At 43.2% G+C, this 15,893-nt stretch overlaps 2 protein-coding genes and 1 long non-coding RNA gene across 3 annotated transcripts in view; 2 read left to right on the forward strand and 1 right to left on the reverse strand.

Annotated features, from left to right (window-relative positions):
- Nucleotides 1–835: 835 nt before the first annotated feature.
- On the forward strand, nt 836–5,989 carry LOC133510449 (retinal homeobox protein Rx2-like). Its single transcript, XM_061838348.1, has 3 exons — nt 836–1,350; nt 2,845–3,095; nt 4,465–5,989. Exons 1-3 carry the CDS (start codon nt 1,068–1,070, stop codon nt 4,903–4,905), a joined length of 975 nt encoding a protein of 324 aa, XP_061694332.1. The 5' UTR covers nt 836–1,067; the 3' UTR covers nt 4,906–5,989.
- A 419-nt stretch (nt 5,990–6,408) lies between these two features.
- LOC133510452 (uncharacterized) lies at nt 6,409–12,107 on the forward strand. The gene is made up of 3 exons (XR_009797611.1): nt 6,409–6,702; nt 11,309–11,385; nt 11,972–12,107. It is a non-coding gene; the product is annotated as an uncharacterized LOC133510452 (long non-coding RNA).
- Nucleotides 8,910–15,893, reverse strand: part of LOC133510447 (dynein axonemal heavy chain 8-like) — a 53,443-nt gene continuing 46,459 nt past the window's right edge. The window contains 7 exon segments of the mRNA XM_061838343.1: nt 8,910–11,549; nt 11,552–11,579; nt 11,933–12,054; nt 13,458–13,647; nt 14,069–14,221; nt 14,299–14,455; nt 15,235–15,395. Coding sequence (XP_061694327.1) covers nt 11,293–11,549; nt 11,552–11,579; nt 11,933–12,054; nt 13,458–13,647; nt 14,069–14,221; nt 14,299–14,455; nt 15,235–15,395 — 1,068 coding nt within the window. The 3' untranslated portion in view covers nt 8,910–11,292.

Here is a 15,893-nt window from a genome sequence, read left to right on the forward strand (position 1 = left end):
GAGTTTTTTTTTTTTTTTTATTTGTCAAAAAAAAACCACTCTTGCCGTTAACGTTACGGGTGAAATTGACATAGTTCAAAGTCCAAATAATAAGAAATTTAAATGCTTAGCCAATGAAAAGAGCTTTGCTTTCTTGATCATAATTCACCCCCCCCCAAAAAAAATCTCTAATACCCGTTCATGATCATTCCATTTTTTTGTGGATCGAATTGATCCCTTTATTTATCGCACATTTTTATCCTCCCCATGCTGAGCGTCCTTTACCGGATCTTTAATGTGTTTGTGATGATGCAAAAGTGAAGTTTAAAGTCAAACCGGGTCCATTTTGACCCGTAACACGACAGAAGCGAGTTGAACACGGTTTTCGGTGGCAAATAATCCAAAAGGGAAACGAAACGATTCGAGGGTGTTTCCAGTGGCTAAGCATTGAAGTTAAAAGTCCATCCTCTTGTGTCTCTGGAGTGGGTAATGAAGGGATTAGCGCACAACTCTCGTTTGGCGGCCTTTATGTGGCACACAATGGCTTTTTTTTTTGAAAGAAAGTTTTGTCAAGGCTTCATTAGCGACGGCCTCCAACCGGGCCTTGAATGTGACGCACATTTGGAGCAATTACTTGGGCAGAAAACAAATGTCAGTCATTCTTAAAGGGGAAGGATCCCAATTAATACACCTCTTAATCCCTCCCTCTGTTTGTCTTCCTTTTCGTGATCCATTGTGCTTTTGGGTTTTTTTTTTTTGGGGGGGGGGGGAGTTCGGTTTGCTGATGAGACGCCGCTGTCACATTTGCTCGCTTGCGGGAGAGGTGGGAGGGGCGGGGGATTTGGAGGTCTTAACGTGGAGCAACAAGTGCCACTCGAGACCGGATAGTGTCAGGAGACAACTTAAGATGTTGCGGGCAACGTGCGTAGCCTGCGACTGGAAGCGAACGTAGGTAAGGTCGCTTTTGTTTCTTGGAATCCAACGGTCCGTTTTCCTCGGAAGACGGACATGACCGTCTTTCGGGCGTCAGCCGGACAAATCGCAAAGTGATCCGAGCGTCCCCCCCACCCCCCGCTAAAAAGGCTCGGATGCATTTGTCAATGGATACCCTGGCAATGGTGGAAGAGGGTTGCCTGGACAACTATGACATGGCAAAAGGCGCCGCCGGGTCCAGTTCTGGGGGCAGAGTGCACAGCATCGATGTCATCCTGGGTTTCGCCAAGGAGCAGGACCCCCTGCTTCACCACCACCACCAAGTCCACGGCCACGACGACCACAAGCAGAAGGAAAACTTGCAGATGGCCGACAAACACGATTCGTACGGGCGTCTCTCGGAAGTGGCCGACAATTCCCAACATCCGTCCTATCACGGTCAGTCGTTAAAGAAAAACTTGAACGCCGTGTGAATCGCTGCACTTCCATTCCGGAGAGGATTTAACACTTTTGAGCAAAGGTTTCTGTGGGGCAGAAATGATCTTTATGGAGTGGAAAAGTACTGTAGATTTCAATTTTTTTTTTTCAAGTCTAAAATTGGAAATTATTATCAGACTTTTGTAACAAGTCCACTTCAAATATATATTTTTTGTATGCAAACTTGTGAATGCTTTGACAGTGCCAAAAGGTTCAAAAGCATTTTTTTTAAATGATCCATTTAAAAAATGTATATATTTTTTAAATTCTTATCTTAAATATTTGTGACTTTATAATAATATATAAATTATTATTTATAAGCACATTATAGAGAAGAAACTTGTGAACTCTAACTTTGGTGGCAGAAGTTCATCGAAAAAATGATAACATTGTAAAAATGATAAAAATGGATTGGAAAATATTTCTAAAATTACACAGATATAGATTACAGTATATTTATACGTACATGTTTTTATTATTTTTTTTATGTATATAGATAAATAACTGATAATGTGTAAAATGTATTTAAATGATCAGCACAGTTAAAACGTGTGAACCATTTTAAAGTGGTAGCAAATGCTTTAAAAATATATAATCAATTGATAATTAAAAAATTAAATTAAAAGAATATATATTTTATTTATGAATGACTTTTTTTCTTTCTTTTTTTTACAACACGTGAGTAAGAGAGTTTGATTAGTTCATTTTAAGGCATTTTTGACATTTTGTAGCCATTTTTATTTTTATTTTCAACGTGAGGCGTACGGGCCTTTTCGTCAAAACAAAATATAATATAAAATATAAGAGATGGAAATGCAATATGACAGAAGACCACAACGTGGCCCTTGAGGACCCGCATGGTGACCACATGCGGCATTTATGAAGTGGCAAGCGGCTGATTACACGACGTTTATTTACTCCCAACCCTAACTGACTGTAAACAATCGTATGTTTGCAATCACTGTCTTAGGGTAATCTTGTATGTAGCATACTGCACTCAGTGGATCTGCTCTATGAAATTGCTACGGAAACAGTTTCATACATTTACAAGTTGCATTTACCCTCATGAGCATTGAGTATCCAGTATGATTGAGCGTAATCCGAATGACAAGGTCTATCCAAAATTCTTCTATTAAATCTGCTCCTAACTCCTCCGACATTACGACGTCGCCGAAAGCCAGAATGTCTTCTTTAGTTTTTCGTAGACACAATGCGGACTGCGCGGAAGGATTAGAGTAGGATTTAATTGACAGGTAGCATCTGTTCCTGTGGGATTACTTTAAGGGAGGAATTCAGTGAAAGATGTCATGTCACTTGGCGCTCGCCAAGACCCCCCGCGGTCCGGTCCTACCGCCGAGGACGGCAATCAGATTTCACTACTATTATCTCCAGAAATGCTTCGCGGGGGGGGGGCATTTAGTAAAATAACCCCAAGTGTCTTCTCCATCCTTTCAGCGTCGGATTTATTCTCCAGCGATAAGTGCGATGCTGAAATGAGCAGCATGCAAAAGGACCCGGCTGAGGACTCCCCCAAGGCCATCGGGGAGGAAGAGCACGGCAAGAAGAAGCACCGCAGGAACCGCACCACCTTCACCACCTATCAGCTGCACGAGCTGGAGCGCGCCTTTGAGAAGTCCCACTACCCGGATGTCTACAGCCGTGAGGAGCTGGCCATGAAGGTCAACCTGCCCGAGGTCCGGGTGCAGGTAAGCCCGGATTTAGATTTCGCCTTCCCCACAAACGCTTGGCACCAGGATCTTAAACCCAAAGCCCTCGGGTCTAAAGCCAAGTCCTACGAAATTGAGCTACTTTGCCGCAAAGGAGTTAGGAGTTTGGTGCTTTAAGTTAAGGACACTTTTGGCGGTGACGAGGAAGTGAACTTGCCTCTCTGGCAACTAGTCCAAAGTTCTATATTTTAGTCCATCGCGGGTGTTAAACCTGCAAGCATTTAGCCCAAAGCCAAGTCCTTACAGACCATCTTACTGCACTTCCAAAGCAGTGGGGTTTTGGTGACTTGCTCAAGGACACTTTGACAATGCTTAAAATGTAAATTTGTCGCTGTGGTATCCAGTCCCAGATCTCATATTGTCACCCAGAGCAGGTCTTAAACCTGTAGCAATGTGGTCTAAAGTCAGATCTTACGGTATTCCAGAGCAAATCAAGGTTCAGTACCTCTTGGTGAACATTGGTATTCCCTCAGTATTTACCTCTCGCAAGCAACCAGTTCCCATGTCCACATCATAGGTCTTAAAAGGGCTTAAACCAGCAACCTTCTGACTCAACGCCAAGATCGATCTGTTATGTCAACGCAGGTAGTGGTTCAGTGCCTTGCTCAAGGGCAGTTTGACAGTACCTTAGCTTCTCTCTAGTGACCTGTTCCAAATTCCAGATCAAAACAGATTAAACCCATAAACCACTGGTCCAAAGCCAAGTCAGACAGAACTGCCCTCTCTCTTGCAATCAGTTCTAAGTCCCATTGTTTAATCTGTAGCAGATCTTGAACCTGCAACCATGTGGTCCGAGGTGAGAGGTGTTGTCTCCCAGAGTAGACGAGGGTTTAGTCCCTTTATTCGTGGAACTTTGGCAGTACCTCAGCATCTGTTCCAAATTCCACATTTTCTGCTCAGGGAAATACCCCAGTCCCAAAAATAAAATATAAATAAAAACAAAAAACATTGGCACAGTGGCCGCCACTTGATCACCGGGACTCAGGTATTGGTTTTAGATCTTCTGTCCAAAGCCATGTAGTTATGGACTAAGCTACTGCAACCAGTTTGAGGACAGTGCTTAGCTTGAAGCGACCCAGAAACAAGTTTAAAGTTTCATATTTTAATCGAGCAAATCTCTGGTCTAAATCCTTAGAGACTAAGCTACAGAGATCCTAATAGTTTCAGTTCAGCGCCTTGCTCAAAGATGTGGACATGTTAACCAGTCTCAAGTACTTTATTTCCAGTAACGTCAAATCTGTAATATTCTGGACTAATACCAAGTCCTTAGAAACGCAGCCCCGGACGGCATACAACTGAGATTCTCGTCTACTACTGGTCCAGCTGAGTGAATTGTGTCTACGTACAGGTGTGGTTCCAGAACCGGCGGGCTAAGTGGCGACGTCAGGAGAAGATGGACTCCGGCACCATGAAGCTTCACGACTCCCCCATGCTTTCCTTCAATCGACCACCGATGGCACCCAGCGTGGGGCCGGTGGCCAACCCGATGCCCCTGGACCCCTGGCTCACCTCGCCCATCTCCAGCACGACGCCCATGCACGCCATCCCCGGCTTCATGGGCTCGCCGCAGAGCCTGCAGCCGGCCTACCCGGGCCACGGCTTCCTCAGCGGACCGCCCGGCCTGGTGCAGGGCATCCAGCCCATGGGAGGGCCCCCGCCCTACCAGTGCCCGCCTAGCTTCAGTGACAAATACCCCATGGAGGATGACAGGAGCTCCAGCATCGCTGCACTCAGGATGAAGGCCAAAGAGCACATTCAGTCCATGGATAAAACTTGGCAACACATGTGATTCCCATTTCTTGTGGGTTTTTTTTTCGGGGGCGGGGGGCTGCTCCGGTGAATGTTTACAAACTCTGGACTTTGAATGTATTCTTACCTGGGAACCAGGAATTTTTGGGCGACCATTTTGTGTTTAGACCGTGAATATTATTTTCTAAATTTTGTGCCAGGGGTAATACATCGAGGGCAAAAGAAGGCTCGAATATCTTTAAGAGGTCCAGGAACCTTTGGGGTCAGGTATACGGCTTCGAAAATATCTGATTGGGGCCTTTTTGTTCCATCAACTACCGTGATTTCCGGCCTACAAGCCGGGACTTTTTTCACACGCTTTTTCTAAATTTCGTGCCCGGGGTACTATATCGGGGGAAAAAGAAGGTTCTAATGTCTTTAAGAGGTCCAGGAACCTTTGGGGTTGGGTCTAATTGGGGCCTTTGTGTTTCATCAACTACCGTAATTTCCGGCCTACAACCCGCAACTTTTTTCCACACGCTTTCAACCCTGCGCTTTATCCGGTGACGCGGCTAATTTTTGCATTTTTTTTTCTAACGGCCGCAAGGGGGGCACTCGAGCGGAAAAGGTAAGAATGAGGCCGGTGGAATATATGTGCCGAGGAAGTGACTTTTACCGGCGCTTAGCGCTGAGCTCGCGTTAGAGCTGTGCTAGCGTGTTGCTGCTCTGTTACTGGTGTGTTTCAGTGATATTTACTGTTAAGCTTTATTTTAACCGGCCCTGTTCGTGTTAGCACTGGTTTTAGCGCGGCACTAGCGTTAAATTCTTTCTGTGTACCGTCTTTGTAAATATCTTGTGTTTCGATGTGGGCTTCAATGTGGGCACTTGCGGCTTTCACACATCTGCGGCGAGCGTGTGTACAGTATGTACCAAAAGGTATTTCCTTTACAAATGTACTCGGTGAGGCTTGTAATCAGGTGCGCTCTGGAGGCCGGGAATTACGGTACAAGGACCAAGTGGGAATATGACTTATGCAAATAACTTTTTTTTTTTTTTTTAAAAGATTTAACATTCATTTGAAATGTGGCCATGACGCGTTTTTGTCATCTGCGTTGAATACACAGATTAGATTGACATTTATATAAACGGACAAACGTCGTTCTCGTTAGTTGTACATCGCGACTTTTTAATCAGTCAAAGTGAACGCATCCAGTCAAGGCGACTGATGTGTACTTAGGTGTCACAATGTTCTGTATGAATAAAAATGAATGTCTTGTCTGTCACTTTAAATGCACCCACCTTCATTTTTTTTTAGTTTGGGACAGCGGTAGCGCCACACAGAAATTTTTGTCTTTCAAACCAGTTACTTAGCAACATCAAATTTTCTCGGCATGTCTATCATGAGGACCCCCCCCCCTCATAAAATGTTCCAAGGACTCAGTTCCAGAATTTTAAGGAGGGGCTTCCACTTGGGTTTGAAGCAACCGCCTTTGTAAGTCATTTTGTCCATTTCAAAGAAAATAAAACTAAGCTTTTATGTCATTGCTAGCAAATTTGACGCATGTTTACTTGACAGAAGGGCAAGGCTAAACTGCCAAGGAATTGGGAGATTTTATGCAACCGGCAATACTGACCCCCCCAAAACCCAAACCGAAAAAGACAAACTATAGAACACCCTGGACTGGTCGTGAGTCAATCATAGCGCACATATACATATCGTAATTTATAAGCCTGTAAGCCTATAAGCCGTGACTTTTTTTTTTCCCCCACACGCTTCCAACTCTGTGGTTTATGCGATGATGGGGCTAATTTGTGCATTTTTTTCTGACTGCCGCAAGGGGGCACTCGAGCGGAAAAGGTAAGAGTGAGATCGAAGGAACAGATGTGCCGAGGAAGTGACTTTTACCGGTCCGGTGTGATGGTCAGAGCGCTCCCGGTGCTGAAAAGTCTCCTTGTGATTAATGCGCGTGCGCGTTTATTATGTAAACTTCCGGCCAGTCTGAAACATCCCCATCCATGGTTCAACACGTGCCATTCGACAACTTCTCGCCGAGCGTTCATGTTCGCTATGGGCGTCTCAGAAAGACGAACACGGCGAACGTACGTTAGGGTTAGGTTATAATGTATGTTAGCTCCCTTTATGTAGAAGGGGAACTATGAGACCGGGTGATTTCCCAGTAAGCATCTGCTACGTACCCAGAGTTCCCCTGTTAGTAACGCATGCGCATTAATCACAAGGAGACTTTTCAGCACGGGGGAGAGCTCAGACCGTCGCACCGGCCCTCTTAGCGCTGCGCTAGCGTGTTACTGCCGTGTCTCAGTGATTTTTACTGGCATGTTTTTTTTAAGTGGCCCTGTTAGTGCTGCGCTAGCGTTAGCGCTGCACTAGCATTAGCGTTAAACTCTGTGTACCGCCTTTGTAAATATCTTGTTTTTCAATGTGGGCACTTGCGGCTTTTACACAGCTGCGATGTACGAAATGGTATTTCCTTTACAAATGTACTGGGTGAGCCTTTCACCAGGTGCGTTCTGTAGGCCGGGAATTACGGTAGCTATAATTTGTCATATTTTTTGCGATACCACAACCCTCCCACATACATTCTCAATTGGAACCGAATTGCAACATTTGTATTTTCTATACTTTTTCCGTACCCGGCAGGCGCAACACGAGATAGCAAAAGGAGGCCTGGTGCAAAGTTAAAAAGAGTATAATCTGACCACTCAGAGGCTAATTTAAACAGACAAGCCTGCCTCTTAACACCTAATTACTGCTTTTAAAGCGATTAAGTCCAGATCTTCAGTCATAGACGGAATGCCCTCAGATGCCCCTCAAAAAAAAAAAAAAAAAAAATCCCTTTCATGACCTGATTATCAACGAACGAGACCCTTTAGATTATTCTCCAATGTGATTATCTTTCAATGACGGGAACAATCACAATCAGGTTTCAATGATTTTGAGTTTGAAATTTTCATGACGGGACTGCCCAAAAAAAAAAAAAAAAAAAAAAACCCAAATGGAAGTTACAGTAGCGCCACTGTAAGACTTGTTTTTCTTGACTCGGCTGCTCTTAATGAGAGGCGGTGTACAATGGGCTGGATGGCGGCCCACTGTGGATATTTGCCAGGCCGTTAGGCAGATGAGGCTCCACTCCATCAGGCCTGAGAGGGGGGTGTCACAGGAGACACATCCCCCCCCCACCCCCCCGCGGCTCGCTAATTGCCCCGTGATGGACTTTAGCCGTCAGCGAGTTGTTGGCGGTTTTATAAGTTAGACCTGTCCTGAAAACCCCAAACACTAAATGAAAAAAAAAAATTAATCGACAGACAATGAAGCCACATTACCTGCACCATCCGGATAACGGCTGAACTGTTCGGGGGCGGATCTTATGGGACTACGTCATTTTGAGTAGTACAAAGAAGAGGGACAGTGGATTAAAAAAAAATAATAATTCGTATGATGGCAATGAATTTAACAACTCACATCATATTAACTATATATTCATGTATTTATGCTCATTTTTTTAATAAAAAAAAAAATACAACACTTTAAAATCTGACACCTAAAGATTTGACTTTTTTTCCCCCCCCAAAGTCCCTAGAAAATTATTGTTTTCGGATTGAAAAAAAATAATAATCTGGATACACATTTTTGGGAAAACATGAACATATAGACATCTCCCAAAATTATTTATTTATTTTTTAAGTAAAAATAGACCTTGTTTTTGTCAACAAATTTGGAGATTCAGTACATTGATATTATTACCTTACTATGAATGTTAAATGATAGCGCGGCGTTAAAGTTTTATTTGAATGGCACTTTTACAGTGTTGTGCGCGGAGCCGACGAACCGACCAATCACGGTGGGGTTGTGGCTCTCGGTGGGGGTGACATCGACCAGGCTTGATGCAAGCGGAGCAATATTTTTCATTGAGTGAAAATGAATAGTGGCGTTGCCATGGAGACTTTTATTAGTAGTTTTTCACACAACTTGTTTACACCAGTTTCCTTTCTTATTGTGTGTTAAAGAACACAAAATTTTCTCATTGAAATTTTGTGCATGTGCGGCCCAGCTTCAGCCAGAATGTGCCTTCAGCGGCCCCGAGGTGAATTGCGTTTGAGACCAGCTAAAAATTATTCATAATTGCATTTTTGAGTGTTTTCAGAATTCATGAAAAAAAAAAATACAAATTCAACAAATAAGAACAGTCCTGTTGCCTCTGTTCAATCTTTACAGATTACCATGATCTGGGTTAGTATTTAAAATCTACAAATCCCACAAAACCAAAACAAAAATCCGCAAACTCATTCTCATTTTTTTTTAATGCAACAGTGTTGCATTAAATTAACTGTAATTAATTAATTAACTGTAAATAACAGAGTTGAAACTAACGGGCAATTATGCTACTTGAATAATGTGTCTGTACCTCAAAAAAAAAAAACATTTTCAACATATAGATAAACCGAAATGAGAAAAAATAGATATTTTGAAACACAAAAAGAAGATCTCACCAATTTTGGCAATACGTACATGGATTTTTTTTTTTTTTGGGAGGGGGACATTTTTCAAAATTCATGTGTTCTTATTAGAGACCCAATGGAATAATTCTTCTCAGAAACCCAAATAATATAGATATAAGTATATCTATAAGAACATCGAACATGTACTGTATCTCCTTTAAAAAAAACAAAACACAAATCTCTTGCTTTTGAATGCAAAGAAAAAAGGTCTTTTCAACAATAAAATGCCCGGATTGCTTGTCAGGTGAAAAACACATTCCCCCCTCCCCCCCAAAATAAAATGAATAAATAATATTCAAAAGTGAACATACTTGTTAAGACTTTTGGGGCAGGCAGGACGTTTCCTATTTGCAGCCACAGGATTCCGCTATGAGAAGGAAAGAATGAGGATTAGAAAGGGAGTCGAGATTTGGGTCTAAAATTAGTCAAGGCGCCATCAACGCACCTTAATTTAGCAACGGCGGCCACTTCGGTGGGCATTAATGACGCGCACGGTGATGTTATTTGCTCGGCCGAGCGTGAGCGGGGGCTCCGGTTAACTGGCCCGCGAGCAGACGGGGTCCGCGGCGCAAATAATAAGGGAAAGGAGCGGAATTAATGAGGTTTGATGCGGAGCACTACTCAAAAGGGGGGACGCCGGGTGACATAATTGGGAAGCGCTCGGGAGGGCGGGGAGCGTTTGATGGCTGGCGCCGCTTGCGTTTCTGCTCTCTGCTTCCAAAGGCCAAGGAAGAAATGAACAGGAGACAAAAACCGAGGTTGATACTTTACAGGGAATCACGACTAGTGATGGGGGGGGGGCGGGGGGGGAGAGAGCCCTCTTGTGGCTGTGAAGCAAAATATTAAAATGCAATAACCAAAATAAAAACAGGTCTCAGTCGCACGGCACAATACAACAACCCACCAAATGGTGGGCAGTCAGGATATGCACATATCCCCACATTTTTTGTGTGCAATTTTGTATCATTTTTATCAGAAATAAAATTGAAAAAAAAAAAAGACATTTTAAAAAGTGGTTCTTAAATAATAATTGTGGACATACACGCTTTTGTTGACTCAAAATATCGTGATTTTTGCAATCAATAAATCGAAATTACAGGGGGGGGATACAAATACACTGTGTGGATATACGGGAATATTTTAGGGGGACAGTCATGGTATACATGTATTCTGAAATATGCTGTATATATTTATGAAATTCTAAACAGAATGACATTTAAATATGTTGCAGGTGTTATTTTAAATAGAATGTCATTGGTGACTATAAATGTTGTGATTTTGTAATCATTAACCCAAAAAGAATATTTAGGGGGATAGTCCCGATATTCATGTATTCCCAAATTGTGTAATACATTTGTAAAATTCCAAGTACAACATTTTTTTTCCATTTCTTTAATTCTACGTTTCAAATTGGCACATGCTTTTGTTGATACTCAATCTTGTTATTTTGCAACTCATTTCTGTCCAAAATGCAAAGTCCCATGTGTATGTATATGATTCACAAATCAAGGGATTTTTTTTTCGATAATAATTCTACGCATGTTGTTCCATTTTGACTATGAAGTATTTTATTTTTTTATATGTGGCACTTACAAAACGTTGAGGATATTGGACTTACAGGTGAAATTTATGGATGAACGTTAAATGGACTCTTAACCTTAATATCTTAATTTTATTTGAGCTTCTGTAAACATTTTAACGCATATCAAATTGTTCGATGCTCCGGTACATTTTTTGCACAACTTGCTGTTCTCTAACAAAAACCTAAAAGCCAAAACCCAGAACTCTTTAGTGTTCCTGATCAACAATACCCATTTTTATTCCGAGACGCAAAAGAAAGAAAAATCTGCCAAATTTGACGTTTATTATTATTATTATACAAAAGAGACGTGTTATGGTTGAAAATGAGAAGCGTTTGATGTGTGTGTACTCATTTGATGTCACAGAGGAGGGCGACGCCTCGCATGATCCAGTGGTCGGGCGGGTGAGTGGTGCCCAGGATCACGGCGGTGATGTAATTCAGGTCAGTGCGTTTGGGCTTCTTATAAATGGGGCACACGTAGTACTTGGGGTCAGGGGGCGCGGTGGAGTTGATGGCGAACATGTGGATGACGGGCAAGGCCGTAAAGAGCACTTTGGGCGCCGACTCGCAGAGGACCGACTGCTTCTTGTCCCAGTCGGCGCCTCCAGGAACAGGCCGTGGACGTACACCCCTTCCTGTTGGGCAAAGGGCCGTGGCGTGAGTGTGACAAGCTGCGACTTTTTTCACACGCTTTCAAGCCCTTATTCGGTGATGCGGCGCTAGAGTTAGCGCGGCGCTAGCGTTAGTGCGGCGCTAGGGTTAGCGCACCTGGTTACAAGCCTTGGTACACAGAAATAGTTTAACGCTAGCGCGGTGCTAAACTCTTTCTGTGTACCGAGGCTTGTAACCAGATGCGCTCTGCAGGCCTGGAGTTACGGTAAATTAGTCTCAATTCCCACGAGAAGTTTCCAATTTGAATTTTTTGGGGGAACTTTCCTGAAATTTAGTGGACATTTTATATTGATCATCACGTGACTGCATGGCTTACGTCTGGATCGGCCTTGATCTCCTCCTTGGTCTTCTTCAGGACTTTGTTATTCAGGGTGACCGAGTCCAGAGCCCAGCCTTTGTTGGCCCTGGTCACCTCTTGCCTCATAGCAGTGAGGAATCCTGCACCACACAGTGACGTGACGTCGGCGAACGGGAATTTGTATCCATTCAGCAGAAAGTCAATCTTTTGAAGCATCAGCAAAAAAATGGTAGCGCTCCACCATTCTGTATCATTTCTGTAATTATCCATCCATCCATCCATCCATCCATCCATCCATTTTCTTTGCCGCTTATCCTCACACGGGTCGCGGGAGTGCCGGAGCCTATCCCAGCTGTCAACGGGCAGGAGGTGGGGTACACCCTGAAATGGTTGCCAGCCAATCACAGGCCACATAGAGACAAACAGCCACACTCCCAATCACACCTCGGGGCAATTTAGAGTCTCCAATTAATGCATGTTTTTGGGGTGTGGGAGGAAAGCGCAGGAATGGGGAGAACATGCAAACTCCACACAGGGATTGAACTCGGGAACTCAGAACTGTGGGGCCAATGCTTTCCAGCTGGTCCACCGTGCCGCCTCTTTGTATCATTTTAGATTTAATTCGGTGTTTGTTTTTCTTCTACCTTGGAGACTGTTTTGTTGGCGGTCCTTGAATGCACCTTATCGTAATGGAAAATTCAAAGTGATTTTTTTTTTTTTTTTACTTTCCTTATGCAGTTACTACGGTAATTGCCTGTGTAGTTTAATTTATAGCTACAATTTTCCGGTATTACCTAACATTTATTACTGTGTTTTAATTCCGAAATTGTGTTTTTATTGACTTATACACTTTGTGGAAAATGTTACTACATTATGTGTGATGTGTTAATGCGATATTAATCACTATGCTAGCTAACTATTGATGGGGCTGGTCAAGGTGTTTTGTTGTATTAAATATTTCAAACACAAATACGAGACATTCATGTAACAAGGGTTCATGACTGTGTACATGCTAGCTGTTGATGTGCTTGCTAATTATTCTGTCTGTATTGTTAATGAATCACCATTTTTATTTTAAAAATATGATTTTAAAGTCGGGTGGAACAGTGGTTCAGATGGTAAAACGTTGGCCTCACAGTTCTGAGGACCCGGTTCGATCCCGGCCCCACCTGTGTGGAGTTTGCATGTTTTCTCCGTGCCTGCGTGGGTTTTCTCCGGCACTCCGGTTTCCTCTCACATCCCAAAAACACGCAACATTCATTGGACACCCTAAATTGCCCCAAGGTGTGATTGGGAGTGTGGCTGTTTGTCTCAATGTGCCCTGCGATTGTCTGGCAACCAGCTTAGGGTGTACCCCGCCTCCTGTCCGTTGACAGCTGGGATAAGCTCCAGCGCTCCCTGCGACCCTCGTGAGGCTAAGCGGCAAAGAAAATGGATTTTAAAGTCAAAGACAAATCCACACATTTGTCCAAAAATTGTGATTTTTACATGAAATGTTAACAAATCCTGATGTGTCATCTACAGCAGTTTTTAAAATACTCACCCTGTGGGTTGAAGAAACCGGTCATCCAAAAGGTTTTGGGTCGCCGGGTAAACACCCAGGTGTAAAATTGCCGGTTCCTGTCCAGGAGCTCGGTGAACCAGAACCCGATAGTGGTGGACTCCCACGAGAGCTTCCGCCAGAGGTTGGGCACGCGGGCGTCAAAGATGTTGTCCAAGGCATCACGCAGGGTCTGTGAGGAAAAGACAGTATCAGATGATATGTTGAATCGCGCCTTAATCTGCATTTATTAAAGATTTTAATTGGAGTGTTATGGAAGAGATCTTTTAATGACGACTTGTTAACTGCTGAGCCCTCTTGAACTCTGCGGTGGATCAGAAACACAGAATCCAAGATCAGGATTATTGTACCCTCCCAGAGGACGACCTGGGTTGGGCCAAGTGCCAAGTGTCAACCATCAGCACCTACCAAGACACTTAAACACCCTCATCGTGGACCCGCCACAATGTCGTGTACTCGGCAGAGAAACGTCACTTTTTAGCCCATACTGCCTTGTTTCTTCTTCAAGGTGTACTTTCATTTGCCATGAACTGCAACAGGTCACCACAAGTCTGCAGTACAAATCGGTACAAAAAAAGAAGTTGTGGACCAACCTCGCTCATGATGATAGTGCCCTCGATGGCCAGCTTGAGATCCACCAGAGTGCTGCGGACCACAGAGATGATCCTCTGCATGCGGTCCACCTCCTGGCGCAGGAAGATGTTCATGGGGTTCAGGGCCCCCATCTTCTTCAGATTGGCTCTGACCTGACGCCGGCAAACATGCGCAGTTGAACGACGACTTCAGCGCCGACGCTGACGTTTGCCGGGAACGCAATCCCCACCTCGTGAGGTATGTAGTCACGCGGCAGTTTGTCCAGCATGTCCTCGGCCATGGCGTACACGATGCTCTCTCGGGTGGCCCCCGACCCACCGCCGCTCTCCTTGGGCTGGATGTTGGTGATGGTGTCGAGCACCTCGGCGGAAGTATTTCTCTGGTAGCTGATGGAAAACATCCCACAACAGACACGTTTTTTTTTTTCTTTATTGTCAATTGCATTGTATTTTTATTTAAAAATGTAATATTCTACTTGTTTTAATTTGATGTATTTTTACTCTGGATTGTAAACATGTATCTTTTTATTACATCTTTATCTTACTGTATTGTATTGTTGCTACTGCCCCTACAACAACCGCGGCTACGCGGAAGAAGACGGATGGACGACGAATGGGGACCGTATTTTCCAGCCTATAAGCTGCAACTTTTTTCCACACGCTTTCAACCCTGCGGTTTATGCGGCGATGCGGCTAATTTGTGCATTTTTTTCTAACGTCTGCTAGGGGGGCACTGGAGCACAAAAGCTAAGAGTGAGACCGGTGGAATATATGTGCCGAGGGAGTGACTTTTGCCTGTCCGGCCCTTTTAGCGCTGCGCTAGCGTGTTAGTGCTGTGTCTCAGTGATTTTTACCAATATGTTTTTTTTAACTGGCCCTATTAGTGTGGAGGTGCTAGCGTTAGTATTAGTGCGGCGGCACTAGCAATAAACTCTCTGTGTACCGTCTTTCTTTGTAAATATCTCGTGTTTCAATGTCAGTTTCAATGTGGGCACTTCCGGCTTTTACACAGCTGCAGCGTATGTATGTATGTACCAAATAGTATTTCCTTTACAAATGTACTCGGTGAGGCTCGTAACCAGGTGCGCTCTGTAGGCCGGGAATTACGGTGTATTCTTTTCCATTTTATTTCATTTCAGAAAAAGGTAACTTTTCGAAAAACTTACACGATGTCAGCGTTGGGGTGCAGCCCGAGGGCTTGCGTGGAGTCCACAGCAGGCAAGCCCTGAATATATTCCACATACTCCTCAATGGTTTTACAGATGGGGATTTGGTACTCGGTGTAGAAACAGAAGGATGGGTCCAACATTTTTTTACTGAACCACACCTGTCACAGGGAAACATTGTAAGAAAAAATAATTAAAAGGAGGAACTTGATACAATTCCAATAAATAAATACGCAGAAATGCAATTTAAAATTAAATGGGAAGAAATGTGCAAAAAATGAAAAAAATCTAATGAATGCAACGACTGTAGAAATACTGTAGTAAAAATGGGAACATTTTAATGAATAAAGAACAAAAATAAATACAATTTAAAAAATATTAATTACAATAGAAAAATTCTAATAAATAGGTACCATGAAAACATGGATACAATTAAAAAAGTGTATTGTTGGTTTACAAAATTATAATTGATTATAAATACAATCAAATAAAACTGTACTTTGATTTTGCAGTTGTGTTTTTTAGCAAGCCTTACATTTAAAAAATTTGAAATAAATGAACAAATACAAAATAAACCGGGGAAATGAAAGAAATACATGAAGAATAATGGAATAATAATGGGATGAATAACAAAAACAAAGGTAGAACCTTGGTACGGT

This window comes from Syngnathoides biaculeatus, chromosome 13, assembly GCF_019802595.1.
Source record: "Syngnathoides biaculeatus isolate LvHL_M chromosome 13, ASM1980259v1, whole genome shotgun sequence".
NCBI lineage: Eukaryota > Metazoa > Chordata > Actinopteri > Syngnathiformes > Syngnathidae > Syngnathoides > Syngnathoides biaculeatus.